This window comes from Brassica rapa, chromosome A06 (assembly GCF_000309985.2).
Source record: "Brassica rapa cultivar Chiifu-401-42 chromosome A06, CAAS_Brap_v3.01, whole genome shotgun sequence".
NCBI classification, from domain to species: Eukaryota; Viridiplantae; Streptophyta; class Magnoliopsida; order Brassicales; family Brassicaceae; genus Brassica; species Brassica rapa.
In genome coordinates this window covers 18,275,276-18,294,044 of record NC_024800.2, presented here as the reverse complement: position 1 = coordinate 18,294,044, position 18,769 = coordinate 18,275,276, and the positions used below count along the sequence as shown (strand labels likewise).

The 18,769-nt window shown below is 29.9% G+C and overlaps 4 protein-coding genes across 4 annotated transcripts; all 4 read right to left on the bottom strand.

The window, feature by feature from the left end:
- Nucleotides 1-247: 247 nt before the first annotated feature.
- On the bottom strand, nt 248-1,592 carry LOC103874852 (microtubule-associated protein RP/EB family member 1B). Its single transcript, XM_033272936.1, has 6 exons — nt 1,513-1,592; nt 1,312-1,418; nt 1,094-1,230; nt 938-1,014; nt 736-849; nt 248-652 (listed from the first exon to the last, which is right to left on the bottom strand). Exons 1-6 carry the CDS (start codon nt 1,546-1,548, stop codon nt 500-502), a joined length of 624 nt encoding a protein of 207 aa, XP_033128827.1. The 5' UTR covers nt 1,549-1,592; the 3' UTR covers nt 248-499.
- Nucleotides 1,593-1,595: 3 nt separating this feature from the next.
- LOC103874851 (F-box/LRR-repeat protein 13-like) lies at nt 1,596-7,691 on the bottom strand. Its single transcript, XM_033272930.1, has 2 exons — nt 4,083-7,691; nt 1,596-4,008 (listed from the first exon to the last, which is right to left on the bottom strand). Exon 1 carries the CDS (start codon nt 5,457-5,459, stop codon nt 4,461-4,463), a length of 999 nt encoding a protein of 332 aa, XP_033128821.1. The 5' UTR covers nt 5,460-7,691; the 3' UTR covers nt 1,596-4,008; nt 4,083-4,460.
- A 247-nt stretch (nt 7,692-7,938) lies between these two features.
- Nucleotides 7,939-18,575, bottom strand: LOC117125725 (F-box/LRR-repeat protein 13-like). The gene has a single exon (XM_033272931.1). It carries the CDS (start codon nt 14,967-14,969, stop codon nt 13,995-13,997), a length of 975 nt encoding a protein of 324 aa, XP_033128822.1. The 5' UTR covers nt 14,970-18,575; the 3' UTR covers nt 7,939-13,994.
- LOC103874854 (F-box/LRR-repeat protein 13) lies at nt 8,363-10,134 on the bottom strand. The gene is made up of 3 exons (XM_009153282.2): nt 9,187-10,134; nt 8,761-8,901; nt 8,363-8,686 (listed from the first exon to the last, which is right to left on the bottom strand). Exons 1-3 carry the CDS (start codon nt 10,132-10,134, stop codon nt 8,363-8,365), a joined length of 1,413 nt encoding a protein of 470 aa, XP_009151530.2.
- Nucleotides 18,576-18,769: the final 194 nt, after the last annotated feature.

Sequence of the window (18,769 nt, the reverse complement as noted above, 5' to 3'; positions counted from 1 at the left end):
TTGCTTGTTTTAACTTTATTCTTGTGTTTGTTTGCTTTGATATTGATGGAGGGGACGAGAGACGTCTGATTTGTTATGAGGTAGTCTTGTTTACTGCGAGAAGCTTTAACTGGATCTGTTAGTGGGAAAGAAGCAACAGAGATACAACAACCATCTCTAACGGACGTCTTTAACCATAAAAGAGGGGCTTTTGCTTTGGTGCTACACCTTTTTTTTATACTTAGTGTTAAACACGAACTCTGCTAAATGCTAATAAATTATTATTTTTTCCCATATATTTAGATGGACACAAAACACTGTGATACAAAGAAAAACCAAATTGGACCATCTTTTAAGTTAAGAAAGGAACATAGTTTGGGATGTTTCATTTAAAACCGAATAACCGGTTAGGGTAAACTTGAGTATTGTGCAAACACTATCTTCTAAGACAAGGCAATGTATAGTCATTGTCCTCTACTTTGAAACTTGTTTTTTTTGTTGTTGTTAGAAATCACAACTTTTAAGTCTGAGTCCCTGCTTCGTCTTCTTCTTCGTTTCCTTCTTCTTCCTCAACCTCAATGCCTAGAGACTCGATTAGGCACTCTTGAGCTTCTTGGAGAGCAGATTCATTTGCATCTGTTGCATATAATATCTTCTTAACTGCTACAACAATCTGCACATATAACAAGTACATGTTATTCATGCTGATTTGAGTCCAAACTAAGGGGAACCAAGGAAATTGCTATTGACATTTACCGGAAGATCATCAAGTTCAGGAGTCTGACAGAGTATCTCTATATCCCTGAGCTTAGAGAAGTAAAAATCTCTTTTCTTTTCCAAGACATCTACCGAGACCTTGAGATCTTCAAGCTTGTTATATTGTGAAAGAATGTTTCATTACAGTTCCTTTTTTTTTCATTAACCTGAATAAACAAGGGAATGATTAGAAGCCAATTACCTCCTTTGACAGAGCTTGCACTTTGGCCGACGAGTTGCTCCCACCTCCAATTGCATGTGATCTTGCTTGCTTTGGACCTAGCAGTTAGAATTTTCGAACAAAGATTGAGAAAGTTAGAGACTGGATAGAGAGGGAAGCTAAGTTTAAATGGAATACCAGTTGGTTTGCTGGAAGCAGTGACTGTAGGAGTATGATGCGTATTGTTTGTTTGCAATGACTTTGAGACCTCACTAGACCCCTTTACGCTTTTCTCTTTGCCACTTCTCGATCTTCGTTCTACTGGATTGTAATTCCTACAATGATGAAACCAGTGGAGTAAGACTTTTTTCTTTGATAAATAGAAGAGAAGAGAAGGTAGCAAAAAGAATCCATACTCGTTCATAATGCCACCATTAATGGAATCGCAGAAACGTTTCAGCCATTGTAGAAACTCCAAGTTGTCTAGTGGTCTGCCTTTGACAAGCCTGTTGACTTCCAATGGCTGGAATTTAAGCGATAGACATATGTTGAAGGTATTAGCTCTCACATGGGATCCTTATCACAAGCAAAATGTATGAATAAAGAATAAAAACTACCTTGGTGATTTTGAGTTTGGTGAAGACCTCTTGCATGACTTTGTAGTTTTGTAAAATGCATGCGTGCTTGATTCCTAATCTTTGTAGATTGCTACTTAGAAAAGAGTGGTAAACACTAGTGTGTGTGTTGTATCATATAGAAATTGTAGGTTGCTCCTTGTTCTAAGTCAATGAAATCTGAACGAGGTCCCGGGGATGTAGAAAACGCCCGTTAACAAATTTTGTGTGTTTTACTTTCTGCACTTGTTTTTTGTCGCCTCATCTGCACTAACAAAATCGGGACTTTCTCGCCGGCAATTACTCAGACAGGAGATGTTCCAATGTCTGAAGCTGTGGCTCCCCCTCCAGAGTTTGTGTTTGGGAGTAACGCAAACGGGTTAGCGAAAGCATGGGAAGGAGAGAGAGGATACATGAAGAGAGTGGTTCTGATGATCTCGAGCTCACTCTTGGAAACTCAAGCACTAGGTGTAATTGAAAAACCGGTTCCAACCAAACCATTTTTCAATATGTCGCTTCAATTTTATTTTCCCATGTAAGGCCTCAAAGTGAAATATTCGTTTATTTGTAACCATGCTAACCAACCTAAAAACCTGCTTTGGTATGGTTCTAATCAGATTACGTTCTTTACATTTTCGGGTTTATGGTAATAGTTACAGACTCTCAGAGACAACGAATCAAATTACAGTATTGTTTCAAATTTATCATCATTAGTCAACAATGACCGCTTCAACACGACAAAATAGGGCTCTTGCAGGTGACAGAGGAACCTCTGTTAGTCTGTTTATAACGGCTACATATTTCATTTTCCGACATATATGGACTTGCTTTTCTTCTGCTTGATCCTCTAAATCTTTAGAGCAGCATTAACTCTACCTCTTAACTTGGTTCTTAAGAGGTGGGTCCTACTATTATCTTTAAATTTGGTTCTTTCTCCTCTTCTGCAAGAAGCGACTTTAGTTGGGTTTGGATACTGTTTGTAGGTTTCACTGACATGTGACGGTCCGCGATTTGTTTTTAATTTTTTTTAAAATTGGATAAAAAAAAACCCTATGAACCTATGCTCCCCTTAGCGTTAATCATGCTCTTAAAAATTACTTTTTGTAAATGTGTACATATTGAGACAATATATGAGCAAAAATACTATCATATGGTAGAAGAAACAATGGCATCACGCTATCCATTACTACTCATCATACTATTTGGATATTTTAAAACATTATATGATAAAACATGTGAACTATCAGATACACTATGAATGTTAATACACCTAATGAATTAGTAGAATCTAATATTAATTTTTGAAAAAATGAGTTAGAATCTCAATAACCATATAAAATTACTTAAAAATAATCAGCTGACTAGTTCGATAGTCATTTTTTTTTTACCTAAGAGATTTGACAATTCTAATTTGGAAATTGCAATACTGACTTAAGATCAGCTTCCTATTTTAATAAATTTAGTTCAATCAAGAACAAAAATACTTAAAATAATTATTTGTGTATTAAAATATCAAAAACTATCCTATAAAATAGTTTTAGGCTTCTTAAATAGAAAATATTACCGTAATTTATGAATACAACGATGAAAAATAGAAACCTAGAAAAAACCCTAATTTTTGAAAACCAATATATAATATTAAAGTTCTAGCATAAGACCATTTCCATTCTTAGATAACTTGACACCTAATTTTAGAGTCTCACATAATCGTTTGAGAGTCTTTCAATCAAAAGATTCTTCTTATTTTTTTCTTATTTTTTTCTTGTTTTTCATTTTTTATTCTTAATGAATTGAAACGTAATCAGAGGCTTGATGAGATATTATTCCGACTAGTACAAACGTGATTTTTTAGAGGTAGAAGTTTTCTTCCAAAAATGTTTTTTGTGATTTTTAAAACAATTTTTTTATTATATAGGTACCAATTGTTTTGTTTAATACAAACAAATTATATATAACTCTATGCAAGACAAAAGAAGGAAGCACAAAACCATGTTCACAAATTCCAAAGCATATATGCCTTTAGCCACGATAAATCAAATACTTATTTGAGTCATAAATATGATAAATACTATAATTATCATACAAACTTCAACACTCCAATGTCATAATAAACTAAGAAGCAACAAATAGTTATCAAAGACAAACTTATATGTCCATTGGTGATGACTATGAGGATCATCGTACAATAATTTGGCATGAGCTAGAGAGTCTCGGAAAGTTAATTAGTTCTATGAAGATGTCGGATTCTTCTTTCTTTGGGGCATCATCCAAGCTTAATGTTAGCTTGTGGACAGATTTTCCTTTCTTTAGGGAATCGTGCAAACTTAATGATAGTTTCTTGAGGTTTGGTGAGTTCTCGAGTAAGTAACCCACTAGTGCCATCTCCAACGCCTCCCCTTTCAATGGCCTTTCTATGTCAACATGCTCTAGAGATGATAACAGATTCCAAGGCCTGGCAATAACAGTAAGGTCCACCATCTTGGGATTTTCAGAAGTTCCCTGCATGTACAATACAAACACAAGTTTAAAAATAATTTACTCACAAGTTCATGAGTTGGTTAGATAATCCTCACCATGACAAGAGTTTTTAGATTTGGACAGACTTCAAGAAAGACTGGCAACATCTCCCACATGTAGCTGTTGAACCTGACACACAAGGTATATAGGTTACGAAATACTGGTAGTTGTACATATCTTGCATAATCATATATGACCTACAAGAACAACATCAACAAAAAAGGTATTAGTGTTAATAAATGAAGTATTACATCGATTGATTTCGAAGAAATATAATTATGTTTATTGAATTTTGATTGGTTAAAAATTATGAGAAATAGTTAATAACAGAAAATATATTTATAGTTAAAATAAAGATACTTTTAATATATGTGAAAATTCTAAAATAAATGAGAGAAATATACAATTGGTTTAAAGTTGAAAATCAAGAAAATTTAATATTCCAATAGTGACTTAGAAGTTAAAACAGATATAGGTACCTCGAGAGCACTTGAGGAGATGCTCATATCCTTGACCTTAGAGATCCCAACGAGAAAATCACAAACCATCTCTCTCTTTTGTACTTCATTTGCAATTCCTAGACTCCTTTCAGAAGTCAAGTTAAACACAGTATCTATATCAGCTTCTACAACGGAAGGTGGACTCTTTATTATGAAACTTGAAGTTCTATCATCACTGATCTTCAGACACTTAAGCATGGGAGCATCAATTTCAACAAAACGATCTTCCTCATCATAATCCTCGTGATAACCCGCATCATGCATGAAGGTCAACAGAGACTTAGAATGCACACGTAAAATCGGTATTCCATCATCGTAGCTTCTCTCAAAACAAAAGTTTTCAAGAACTGGGCATTTTGAGATTAAATTCTCTAATGCCCATTTGTTGGTAAAATCAATGAGGATTAAAACCAATGTTTTGAGAGAAGGTAAAGAAACACGCTCGGGATTCGGTAAGCCCATTCCCACGAGCCTTAGGGACACCAAGTTACTACAAGTGTAAAGTACTGTTGGATTCATCATGGGATCCCATTCGGAAAAACTGTCCGAAACATCGAGATGTTGAACTTTAAGCCTAGCAGCAGTGTTGACCCAGCCGTTGATAAGATCAGCAGGCTCTTCAAAGTAAAAAGAATCATACTTTAACTTAAACCGATGTATGGACAAACCGTAGTTGCGTTCAAGAAAGTTATCGACAAAACTCACGAATGTTTCGCGTATATAGAAATCATCGGCGTCCAAATCCAGACCAGGTACGTCTTTCCAGAGAGTTTTCCATCTGGTGGACAACGCACTAGTCTGAACCACATCTTTGGTTGGAAGATTTAAGAATATCTGTAAAATCAAGCAATCTGGCAAACTGCTTAGCTGATCAACTTCGCTCGGTGGGTTGGTGGAACGAGCAGGTTTCACTCTGGCTGCATCCATGAACATAAAAATCGAATCGAAAAGGAGAGGAGAATAAGTAAGGGTTTTTAAAGATTAGCTATAGACGCCAAAGAGATTGTGGTGGATTTTTATCTCTACACGTTTCTAATTTCTGAGATGATGAAATTTTCTCACCAAAATTTTGTAGACATTATTTGTGAAGTTGATTTAACACATATCATCTCTATCATCACTTTCACTAAAAAAAATCTGATATGATATACTAGGAAAAATGAAAATGACATGGTCAACTACATTTAATGTTCATTTCTAATTTTTCTAAATTTTTCAAAATATGGTAATAATTCACACGTCATCATTGAATCAAATAAATTCAAATATGTCAATAAATAATATAAGAATAGAAATATATAATATTTTACAAATTTTGAAATATTATTTAAGTATGCTTTTACAATCACACAACTTTTCTTACTAAACAAGATTTTCAACATTTAAACAAGATTTTTTTAAATTATAAATATTAAATCGTAATATCATTTGTTTTCTTTTTATATCTACTAATTTTAGAAATTCTGTTTAGTTTTATATTTTGATAATTATAAAAAAAAAATTTATTATTAATCAAGATTTTCAAAATTATGTAGAATATTTTTTAAAACAATTATCAATATTTAATCGTAATATCATTTGTTTTCTTTTGATATCTACAAATTTTAGAAATTCTGTCTAGTTTCATATTTTGATAATTATAAAAAAATTGTATCTATTTTTTATAAAAATTATACAAGTTAATTTAATATATCTTAACCCAAAGAAATAACCGAAAATCAATCTAACCTATTTTGAGTAGTTTTGGCTATCAATCTAGTAATATAGTCAAAGTAATCAAGTTCCGAAATCAAATATCAAATCAAATCTTTTGACATAAGGAAAAGGATATTGGAATCGGTTTAGTTTAACTTTCATTGTTGAGTGAAAATGAAAGCATACATCTTCATGGTGAAGGACTTATACTAAATATAATTTTAAATAAATAAAATTATTTATTTATATTAATTTTATGTTCAAGTAAATTAATATTTATATAAAATATTTTTATACAATTAATAAAATCTAAACTTTTAAAAAAAAATTATTTAAAACTTTTAGCGCTGCATATGGTGTAGGAAAATACCTAGTACACATATATATACTAGTGGGTGATCTTTGTTTCCCGCAAAATGTTTTATTCTTAGCGGTTCAATACTTTTTCATTTTTAAAAATAAACTTTTGGTTTCTAAAAGATAACTTTCAAAAGATTTTTTCTTTTTCTTTGGTAAATAAATGCACCTATTTTCATACAATTTTATTAATTGAGAGTCATTACTTTACAATATATCTAGTGAAAATCATTAATTTTATTAAATTAATATTGATTTAAACTTTAGAGGTGTTCTGAATTTATTTATAAAAATATTATATATATATATATATATATATATAAATTGAGATATTTTACCTTATAAAAATAGTCATTTTAGATTTGTATGCATTCTTGACTAATTAATGGTAACAAATCTTAAATTTTAAGAACTTAATTATTTAGAATAATTAATTTCTTAAAATACATAGCTGAGATTCTTAGAAAATTCTTTAGTTTGTAAGTAATTATATATTTATAATAAAACATTGATTTTTTTCTTAATATTTGTATATGAGATGTACATATGTGTCACATTACTATACATATAATATATCATTAATTTTTACTTAATATTTCATTAAATTTTACTTAGTATATTATTAAGTTTTACTAAATATGTGTATATGAGATATATAATTTTTTTGAGTAGCTTCTAAGAGCAACTCCAAGGCTTATATTCTCTACAATAGCATCCACGATTACGAACGATGGCATCACGCTATCCATTATCTCTACAATATCTTCCATGATTACGAACAGTGGCATCACACTATCCATTACTACTCATCATACTATTCATATATTTTATAACATTATATGATAAAAAATGTGAACTATCATATACACTATGTATAATAATACAATTAATGAATTAGTAGAACTTAATATTAGATTTTTAAAAAAATGAGTTAAAAATCTCAAAAACCATATAAAAGTACATAAAAATAATCAGATGACTAATTCGATAGGCATAATTTTTTTACCTAAGAGATTAGGCAATTCTAGTTTAAAAATCTCAATACTGACTTAAGATCAGCTTCCTATTTTAATAAATTTAGTTCAATCAAGAACAATAAAAGCTTAAAATAAATATTTGTCTATTAAAACATCAAAAACTATCCTATAAAATAGTTTAACGGCTTCTTAAATAGAAAACATTACCGTGATTTATGAATACGATGACAAAAAATAGAAAACCTAGACAAAACCCTAGTTTTTTTAAAACCAATAAATAATATTGTTCGAGCATAAGACCATTTCCATTCTTAGATAACTTGACACCTAAGTTTAGAGTCTCGTGCAATCATTTGAGTCTTTCAAACAAAAGATTCTTCTTATTTTTTTCTTGTTTTTTTTTTCATTTTCTTATTCTTAATGAATTGAAATGTAATCAGAAGCTTGATGAGATATTACTCCGTCTAATAAAAAGGTGATTTTTGGAGGTAAAAATGTGCTTCCAGAAATGTTTTTTGTGGTTTTTAAAACAATTGTTTATCATATTGGTACCAATTGTTTTGTTTAATACAAAAAAAATTATATATAGCCATGCAAGACAAAAGAAGGAAGCACAAAACCATCTAAACAAATTCCAAAGCATATATGCCTTTAGCTACGATAAATCAAATACTTATTTGAGTCATAAATATGATAAATACTATAATTATCATACAAACTTCAACACTCCAATGTCATAATAAACTAAGAAGCAACAAATAGTTATCAAAGACAAACTTATATGTCCATTGGTGATGACTATGAGGATCATCGTACAATAATTTGGCATGAGCTAGAGAGTCTCGGAAAGTTAAGGAGTTCTATGAAGACATCAGATTCTTCTTTCTTTGGGGCATCATCCAAGCTTAATGTTAGCTTGTGGACAGATTTTCCTTTCTTTAGGGAATCATGCAAACTTAATGATAGTTTCTTGAGGTTTGGTGAGTTCTCGAGTAAGTAACCCACTAGTGCCATCTCCAACGCCTCCCCTTTCAATGGCCTTTCTATGTCAACATGCTCTAGAGATGATAACAGATTCCAAGGCCTGGCAATAACAGTAAGGTCCACCATCTTGGGATTTTCAGAAGTTCCCTGCATGTACAATACAAACACAAGTTTAAGAATAATTTACTCACAAGTTCATGAGTTGGTTAGATAATCCTCACCATGACAAGAGTTTTTAGATTTGGACAGACTTCAAGAAAGACTGGCAACATCTCCCACATGTAGCTGTTGAACCTGACACACAAGGTATATAGGTTACGAAATACCGGTAGTGGTACATATCTTGCATAATCATATATGACCTACAAGAACAACATCAACAAAAAAGGTATTAGTGTTAATAAATGAAGTATTACATCGATTGATTTCGAAGAAATATAATTATGTTTATTGAATTTTGATTGGTTAAAAATTATGAGAAATAGTTAATAACAGAAAATAATATATTTATAGTTAAAATAAAGATACTTTTAATATATGTGAAAATTCTAAAATAAATGAGAGAAATATACAATTGGTTTAAAGTTGAAAATCAAGAAAATTTAATATTCCAATAGTGACTTAGAAGTTAAAACATATATAGGTACCTCGAGAGCACTTGAGGAGATGCTCATATCCTTGACCTTAGAGATCCCAACGAGAAAATCACGAACCATCTCTCTCTTTTGTACTTCATTTGCAATTCCTAGACTCCTTTCAGAAGTCAAGTTAAACACAGTATCTATATCAGCTTCTACAACGGAAGGTGGACTCTTTATTATGAAACTTGAAGTTCTATCATCACTGATCTTCAGACACTTAAGCATGGGAGCATCAATTTCAACAAAACGATCTTCCTCATCATAATCCTCGTGATAACCCGCATCATGCATGAAGGTCAACAGAGACTTAGAATGCACACGTAAAATCGGTATTCCATCATCGTAGCTTCTCTCAAAACAAAAGTTTTCAAGAACTGGGCATTTTGAGATTAAATTCTCTAATGCCCATTTGTTGGTAAAATCAATGAGGATTAAAACCAATGTTTTGAGAGAAGGTAAAGAAACACGCTCGGGATTCGGTAAGCCCATTCCCACGAGCCTTAGGGACACCAAGTTACTACAAGTGTAAAGTACTGTTGGATTCATCATGGGATCCCATTCGGAAAAACTGTGCGAAACATCGAGATGTTGAACTTTAAGCCTAGCAGCAGTGTCGACCCAGCCGTTGATAAGACCAGCAGGCTCTTCAAAGTAAAAAGAATCATACTTTAACTTAAACCGATGTATGGACAAACCGTAGTTGCGTTCAAGAAAGTTATCGACAAAACTCACGAATGTTTCGCGTATATAGAAATCATCGGCGTCCAAATCCAGACCAGGTACGTCTTTCCAGAGAGTTGTCCATCTGGTGGACAACGCACTAGTCTGAACCACATCTTTGGTCGGAAGATTTAAGAATATCTGTAAAATCAAGCAATCTGGCAAACTGCTTAGCCGATCAACTTCGCTCGGTGGGTTGGTGGAACGAGCAGGTTTCACTCTGGCTGCATCCATGAACATAAAAATCGAATCGAAAAGGAGAGGAGAATAAGTAAGGGTTTTTAAAGATTAGCTATTGAGGCCAGAGAGATTGTGGTGAATTTTTATCACTACACGTTTCTAATTTCTGAGATGATGAAATTTTCTCACCAAAATTTTGTAGGCATTATTTGTGAAGTTGATTTAACACATATCATCTCTATAATCACTTTCACTAAACAAAAATTTGATATGATATACTAGAAAAAATGAAAATGACATGGTCAACTACATTTAATGTTCATTTCTAATTTTTCTAAATTTTTCAAAATATGGTAATAATTCACACGTCATCATTGAATCAAATAAATTCAAATATGTCAATAAATAATATAAGAATAGAAATATATAATATTTTACAAATTTTGAAATATTATTTAAGTATGCTTTTACAATCATACAACTTTTCTTACTAAACAAGATTTTCAACATTTAAACAATATTTTTTTAAATTATAAATATTAAATCGTAATATCATTTGTTTCCTTTTGATATCTATAAATTTTAGAAATTCTGTTTAGTTTTATATTTTGATAATTATAAAAAAAAAATTTATTATTAATCAAGATTTTCAAAATTATATACAATATTTTTTAAAAAAATTATCAATATTTAATCGTAATATCATTTGTTTTCTTTTGATATCTACAAATTTTAGAAATTCTGTCTAGTTTCATATTTTGATAATTATAAAAAAATTATATCTATTTTTTATAAAAATTATACAAGTTAATTTAATATATCTTAACCCAAAGAAATAACTGAAAATCAATCTAACCTATTTTGAGTAGTTTTGGCTATCAATCTAGTAATATAGTCAAAGTAATCAAGTTCTGAATATCAAATCAAATCTTTTGACATAAGGAAAAAGATATTGGAATCGGTTTAGTTTAACTTTCATTGTTGAGTGAAAATGAAAGCATACAATCTTCATGGTGAAGGACTTCTACTAAATATAATTTTAAATAAATAAAATTATTTATTTATCTTAATTTTATGTTCAAGTAAATTAATATTTATATAAAAATATTTTTATACAATTAATAAAATCTAAACTTGTAACAAAATTTTATTTAAAAATTTTAACGCTGCATATGGTGTAGGAAAATACCTAGTACACATATATATACTAGTGGGTGATCTTTGTTTCCCGCAAAATGTTTTATTCTTTGCGGTTCAATACTTTTTCATTTTTAAAAATAAATTTTTGGTTTCTAAAAGATAACTTTTAAAAGATTTTTCTTTTTATTTGATAAATAAATGCACCTATTTTCATACAATTTTATTAATTGAGAGTCATTACTTTACGATATATCTAGTGAAAATCATTAATTTTATTAAATTAATATTGGTTTAAACTTTAGAGGTGTTCTGAATGTATTTATTAAAATATTATATATATATATATATAAATTGAGATATTTTACCTTATAAAAATAGTCATTTTAGATTTGTATGCATTCTGGACTAATTAATGGTAACAAATCTTAAATCTTAAGAAAATAATTATATAGAATAATTAATTTCTTAAAATACAATAGCTGAGATTCTTAGAAAATTCTTTAGTTTGTAAGTAATTATATATTTATAATAAAACATTGATTTTTTTCTTAATATGTGTATATGAGATGTACATATGAGTCACATTACTATATTTATAATATATCATTAATTTTTACTTTATATTTCATTAAATTTTACTTAGTATATTATTAAGTTTTACTAAATATGTGTATATGAGATATATAATTTTTTTGAGTAGCTTCTAAGAGCAACTCCAAGGCTTATATTCTCTACAATAGCATCCACGATTACGAACGATGGCATCACGCTATCCATTATCTCTACAATATCTTCCATGATTACGAACAATGGCATCACGCTATCCATTACTACTCACCATACTATTCGTATATATTTTATAATATTATATGATAAAAAACGTGAACTATCATATACCCTATGTATAATAATACAATTAATGAATTAGTAGAACTTAATATTATATTTTGAAAAAAAATGAGTTAAAAATCTCAAAAACCATATAAAAGTACATAAAAATAATCAGATGACCAATTCGATAGGCATAATTTTTTTACCTAAGAGATTAGGCAATTCTAGTTTGAAAATTGCAATACTGACTTAAGATCAGCTTCCTATTTTAATAAATTTAGTTCAATCAAGAACAATAAAAGCTTAAAATAAATATTTGTCTATTAAAACATCAAAAACTATCCTATAAAATAGTTTAACGGCTTCTTAAATAGAAAACATTACCGTGATTTATGAATACGATGACAAAAAATAGAAAACCTAGACAAAACCCTAGTTTTTTAAAACCAATAAATAATATTGTTCGAGCATAAGACCATTTCCATTCTTAGATAACTTGACACCTAATTTTAGAGTCTCGTGCAATCATTTGAGTCTTTCAAAAAAAAAGATTCTTCTTATTTTTTTCTTGTTTTTTTTCATTTTCTTATTCTTAATGAATTGAAATGTAATCAGAAGCTTGATGAGATATTACTCCGTCTAATAAAAAGGTGATTTTTGGAGGTAAAAATGTGCTTCCAGAAATGTTTTTTGTGGTTTTTAAAACAATTGTTTATCATATTGGTACCAATTGGTTTGTTTAATACAAAAAAAATTATATATAGCCATGCAAGACAAAAGAAGGAAGCACAAAACCATCTAAACAAATTCCAAAGCATATATGCCTTTAGCCAACGATAAATCAAATACTTATTTGAGTCATAAATATGATAAATACTATAATTATCATACAAACTTCAACACTACAATGTCATAATAAACTAAGAAGCAACAAATAGTTATCAAAGACAAACTTATATGTCCATTGGTGATGACTATGAGGATCATCGTACAATAATTTGGCATGAGCTAGAGAGTCTCGGAAACTTAAGGAGTTCTATGAAGACGTCAGATTCTTCTTTCTTTGGGGCATCATCCAAGCTTAATGTTAGCTTGTGGACAGATTTTCCTTTCTTTAGGGAATCATGCAAACTTAATGATAGTTTCTTGAGGTTTGGTGAGTTCTCGAGTAAGTAACCCACTAGTGCCATCTCCAACGCCTTACCTTTCAATGGCCTTTCTATGTCAACATGCTCTAGAGATGATAACAGATTCCAAGGCCTGGCAATAACAGTAAGGTCCACCATCTTGGGATTTTCAGTAGTTCCCTGCATGTACAATACAACCGAGACACAAGTTTAAGAATAATTTACTCACAAGTTCATGAGTTGGTTAGATAATCCTCACCACGACAAGAGTTCTTAGATTTGGACAGACTTCAAGAAAGACTGGCAACATCTCCCACATGTAGCTGTTGAACCTGACACACAAGGTATATAGGTTACGAAATACCGGTAGTTGTACATATTTTGTGTAATCATATATGACCTACAAGAACAACATCAACAAAAAAAGGTATTAGTGTTAATAAATGAAGTATTACATCGATAGTTGGAGAATAATTAACTAGCATTCTTTTGAGTTGATCCATGTTTTAAAAAATAATGTTTCAAAAACTTATTATTTTTTGAGAAATATACTTATTTTTTAGAGAAATATACTTTTTTTGTACAACTACCGGTATTTGTTTTGTACAACTTTCAGTGTATTTTCTGTTAGTTAAATAAGAATACATTGTAAATTTTGAAGAAATATAATTTTGTTTATTGAATTTTGATTGATTAAAAGTTGTGAGAAATAGCTAATAACAAAAAATAATATTTAAAGTTAAAATTTAAGATGTTTTTAATATATGTGAAAATTCAAAAACATACATTTTGAACGGAGAGAAATATATAATTGGTTTAAAATTGGAAATCAAGAAATATAGGTACCTCGAGAGTAGAGGAGGCGATGGTCAGATCTTTCACCTGAGAGATCCCAATGAGAAAATCACGAACCATATCTCTCTTTTGTATTTCATTTGCAACTTGTAGCAACCTTTCAGTTGTCAAACTAAACACAGTATCTATATCAGCTTCTACAAGGGAAGGCTGATTCTTTATAATGAAACTCGCAGTTCCACCATCACTGATCCTCAGACACTTAAGCATGGGAGCATCAATTTCAACTATACGATCTTTCTCATAATCATCATTCTTATCCCAATAATGCATGAAGCTCAATAGAGACTGGGAACGCACACGTAAAATGGGCATTCCATCACCGTAAATTCTATCAATACTAACGTTTTCAAGAACTGGGCATTGTGAGATTAACTTCTCTAATGCCCATGGATTGGTATACTCAACGACGATTAAAACAATATCTTTGAGAGAAGGTAATGAAACACGCTCGGGACTAGGTAAGATCATTCCCACGATCCTTAGGGACACCAAGCTACTACAAGTGTAAACTGTTGGATTCATCATGATATCCTGAGCAGATAAATCGTCCGAAACATCGAGATGTTCAACTTTAAGCCTAACAGCAGTGTCGACCCAGCGATTGACAAGATCAGGCTTATAAGAAGAATCGTACATTACCTTAAACAGATGTATGGACGAACCACGGTTGCGTTCAAGAAAGTTATCGACAAAACTCACGAATGTTTCGTGTGTATTGAAATCCTCGGTGTCCAAATCCAGACCATGTACGTCTTTCCAGAGAGTTTTCCATCTGGTGGACAACGCACTAGTCTGAACCACATCTTTGGTCGGAAGATTTAAGAATATTTGGAATATCAAGCAATCTGGCAAACTGCTTAGCCGATCAACTTCGTTTGGTGGGTTGGTGGAAAGAGCAGGTTTCAGTCTGGCTGCATCCATGAACGTAAACATCGAATCAAAGAGGAGAGGAGAATAATAAGTAAGGGTTTTTAAAGATTGGCTGTAGAGGCGATATAGATTGTGGTGGATTTTTATCTCTACACGTTTCTAATTTCTGAGATGATGAAATCTTCTTTACCAAAATACACATATATATACTAGTGGGTGATCTCTTTTTCTCGCAAAATTTTGTATTCCTTGCGGTTCAAAATCTAGTATAATACTCTTTCATTTTAAAAATAATTTTTTTCGTTTCTAAAAAATAATTTTTAACGGATTTTTCTTCTCTTTCTATAGATAAATGTACTTGTTTTTTATACAATTGTATTTATTTAGAGTCATTACTTTACGATATATTAGTGAAAATTAATAATTTTATTAAATTAATATTAGTTTAAACTTTAGAAATATTTTGAGTTTATTTATAAGAATATGACTTTATGGACAAACATCTTATATATATATATATATAGACAGAGAGAGAGAGAGAGATTTAACCTTATAAAAATAGTAATTTTAGATTTGTATGCATTCTTGACTATTTAATGGTATCAAATCTTCAATTTTAAGAATTATTTATTTAGAAAAAATAAATTTCTTAAAATACTATAGCTGAGATTCTTAGAAAATTGTTTACTTTGTAAGTAATAATTATAATAAAACAGTGATTTGTTTCTTAATATGTGTATATGAGATATACATATGAGTCACTATATTTATAAATATATCATTAATTTGTACTTAATATTTTATTAATTTTTAGGTAATGTATTAATTTTTACTTAATATATTATTAAGGTTTACTTAATATGTGTATATGAGATATATAAATTTTTTGAGTAGCGTTCTAAGAGCAACTCCATGACTTATATTCTATAAAATATCGTTAGTACGAATTATGTCAACACGCTACGTAACTGTTTTTATGTTAAAATCCTGTAAAGTAATAATTTTGAGATTATAATTAATTTATCAAGTTATTAATACAAACTTTTATTAATATTTTTCTATTTAGAGATATTTTTTAAAAAAAATTAAGAAAATACTTAATTTGGTGTATGTATATTAATTAATTTTTAAAAATCAACATTAATTATTTTTTTAAATTCCACATTATTTAATATTGAAATTCGAAATCAATTATTTTTTTAATTCGACATTTATAATGGTTCTATTATATTATTTGGTGTTAATAAAATATGTTTCATAAAATTTAAAATACATTTATATTGGAAATAACTTAATGTTTCTTCTTTGTACAGGATTGGGAGCTGGACATAGAGTTGGACCTTAAAGAGAATTGGACTGAACTTAGTTTGGCCCATATTCAAAAAAGGAATTTAACGACAACCACAGATTGACCCACACGGTTTCACGAAAATTAATTATTACATTTTTATATATTGATATTTGTTTTTCATAGTTAGTGTTATATATTTTAGATGATATAATATAACTAATTGTATTCAAACGATCTGGACCGAATCGAGTAATATAATTATTTTTGGTACAAATATCTGAACCCGTTTTAGATACATTTGTTATTTAGATATTTTTAGGTTTCTATAACATCAAAACCGAACTTATCCAGAATTAAAAGGACCCAAGTCCCCAACTCAAAACTCACACATAAATTTATAATATTTAAGTGGACCTATTTCAAAACAAAAAAATGATACCAAAAAAAACAACTTGTACCTAAATAGATTGTCAATGTTCATGCCTAACTGATTTTATAAACTAATAAAAATGACTCTTTCTATGTATTTGGCTAAATTAAGTGAAATAAAAAGAGTTTTTTCTTTAGTAATATAATTATATGAAGTGAAAAATTAAGTGACAATAAATCCAATACATTTTTATTATTTTGATTTAAGTTATTATAACATGTCTTTGAATTATGTTTTTGGCTACGTAATTTTTCACCGATTGAAACTAAAATTAAAAAACAATTTAGTAAAACAAACTAAACCGAACGTTTAACCATATGCAAAACTCAGGTATTTTACATTTTTGATTTTATAATTTGCACAAAGTTAATGTTGGTTAACTGATAAATAAAAATCTACACTAATATGATTATGGTAATATAATTAAGGATGTGATGTATTGTTAAAGTATATAATTAATAAAAGTATTAAACTGAATGAGATATGAAAATATAATTAATGTAATTATATTAATAAAATTACTAAAAAGACAATGTACTTTTTTTATACCGCTTTTCATGTTTTCAAATAATTATTTTTTATACTGTAATTCATGTTTCCAAACAATATCAAAATATATTTCAGTTTTAAAAATATAGATATACCAACATTTTTGTTTTATATTGAAGTGTTTCAAAAATAAAATAAAAAACAATAAATTATCTTGGTCCAACAGTTAGTAGTTATTGGGTTGTGTGAGGCAACGGGTATATTTGATATTTGAATTACTATTTATTTTATTTTAATAAATAAATAAAAAAGAAAAGAAAGGGAAATTGGTAGTATTGCACGAATCAGTTTCTATATATAGTTTGGTGCACATAAGGCAATAGTCCAACAACAACCACAACGAGAGAACACGTTAGAGAGAGAGAACGAAGAAACGACTTGTCGCGTAAACTCTCCTGTGTGAGTGAGAGATGTTCTAGTTAAGTGGTCTGGTGGTCTCCCGCTTGAGGTCCGGTTCCGGTTTTGTTGTGTGAGGTGGTGGTGGATTAAGTCTCGATTTCGTTACAGACGGGTACTCGTGTATGCTAGGCCTGCTCTGCTTTCTTCTAGATTCGGTGGGTTGGGTTCCTATGCGAAGCAGTGGATTCCATTTTCAGGTAGACGAGGTGAGCCTTTCAAAGTCTGATTCTTACTTTTTTTTTTTTTGAACTACTGTCTGATTTTTTCTATTATTGTCAAAAACGTGATGATAAAATTTCATGCGTAGGTTGCCAATACTGGATCGCTAATAAAATTGGATCTATCCATTTCGTCTCGCCAAGTCATTGACGTCGTCATTACCGTCGTTTTTCTCCATCTGACACTGATTTTTGCAAGGTATGATCTTCTCTTTACTCCTAACTCATAAACTGATTTTTTTGTCAAAACATTTTTTTAAGAAAAAAACTTTCAAAATATTTAGGAGGAAAATTCTATATTATTTGATTGATAATGAAAATTTAATGTGTAATTTGTGAAAACAAATTAAACATTACATCCTGTCATTAATTGATTGTTAGAGATTGTATATGTTTTTTTGCTTTACGTTTTTGATCATTTAGTTCTCCTAATCAATCTGGTAATAAAGTAATTTTCCTCCTCTTCGTATTTTCAAGTTTTTTTTTTTGTTGCGAGGGTAAAATCTGTATTGCTGTTGATTGGTAATGAAAATTTATGTGTAAAAGAAAATAGAACATAACATCCTGTTATTGCAGTTTGGTTGACACTCATGATCACGTAGTTTTTCATTACCAATCTCGTTTTTGCAGTTTTCCCTCTCGTTTTTGCACTAAATATCTTTTTTTTTTTTTTCTTGTTTTGTGCCTAGATTGTTTCGTACTTTTTTTGTTGTAACTTAGATTGTTTCGTACTTGCTTTTTAAAAAATTGTTTCCTTTGATTATTTTGCTTGTTTTAACTTTATTCTTGTGTTTGTTTGCTTTGATATTGATGGAGGGGACGAGAGACGTCTGATTTGTTATGAGGTAGTCTTGTTTACTGCGAGAAGCTTTAACTGGATCTGCTAGTGAGAAAGAAGCAACAGAGATACAACAACCATCTCTAACGGACGTCTTTAACCATAAAAGAGGGGCTTTTGCTTTGGTGCTACACCTTT

Bases quoted from the DNA above. Each gene is read 5' to 3' on its own strand.
- LOC103874852 (XM_033272936.1), bottom strand. From the start codon at position 1,548: ATGCAAGAGGTCTTCACCAAACTCAAAATCACCAAG. The intron at 1,419-1,512 runs GTAGTTTTTATT...CTTAAATTCCAG, and splicing joins CCAAACTCAAAATCACCAAG to CCATTGGAAGTCAACAGGCT. The intron at 653-735 runs GTAAATGTCAAT...TTATATGTGCAG, and splicing joins CTGAACTTGATGATCTTCCG to ATTGTTGTAGCAGTTAAGAA.
- LOC103874851 (XM_033272930.1), bottom strand. From the start codon at position 5,459: ATGTTCATGGATGCAGCCAGAGTGAAACCTGCTCGTTCCACCAACCCA.
- LOC103874854 (XM_009153282.2), bottom strand. From the start codon at position 10,134: ATGGATGCAGCCAGAGTGAAACCTGCTCGTTCCACCAACCCACCGAGC. The intron at 8,902-9,186 runs GTACCTATATAT...TTGTTCTTGTAG, and splicing joins TCTCCTCAAGTGCTCTCGAG to GTCATATATGATTATGCAAG. The intron at 8,687-8,760 runs GTGAGGATTATC...TTGTACATGCAG, and splicing joins ATCTAAAAACTCTTGTCATG to GGAACTTCTGAAAATCCCAA.
- LOC117125725 (XM_033272931.1), bottom strand. From the start codon at position 14,969: ATGTTTACGTTCATGGATGCAGCCAGACTGAAACCTGCTCTTTCCACC.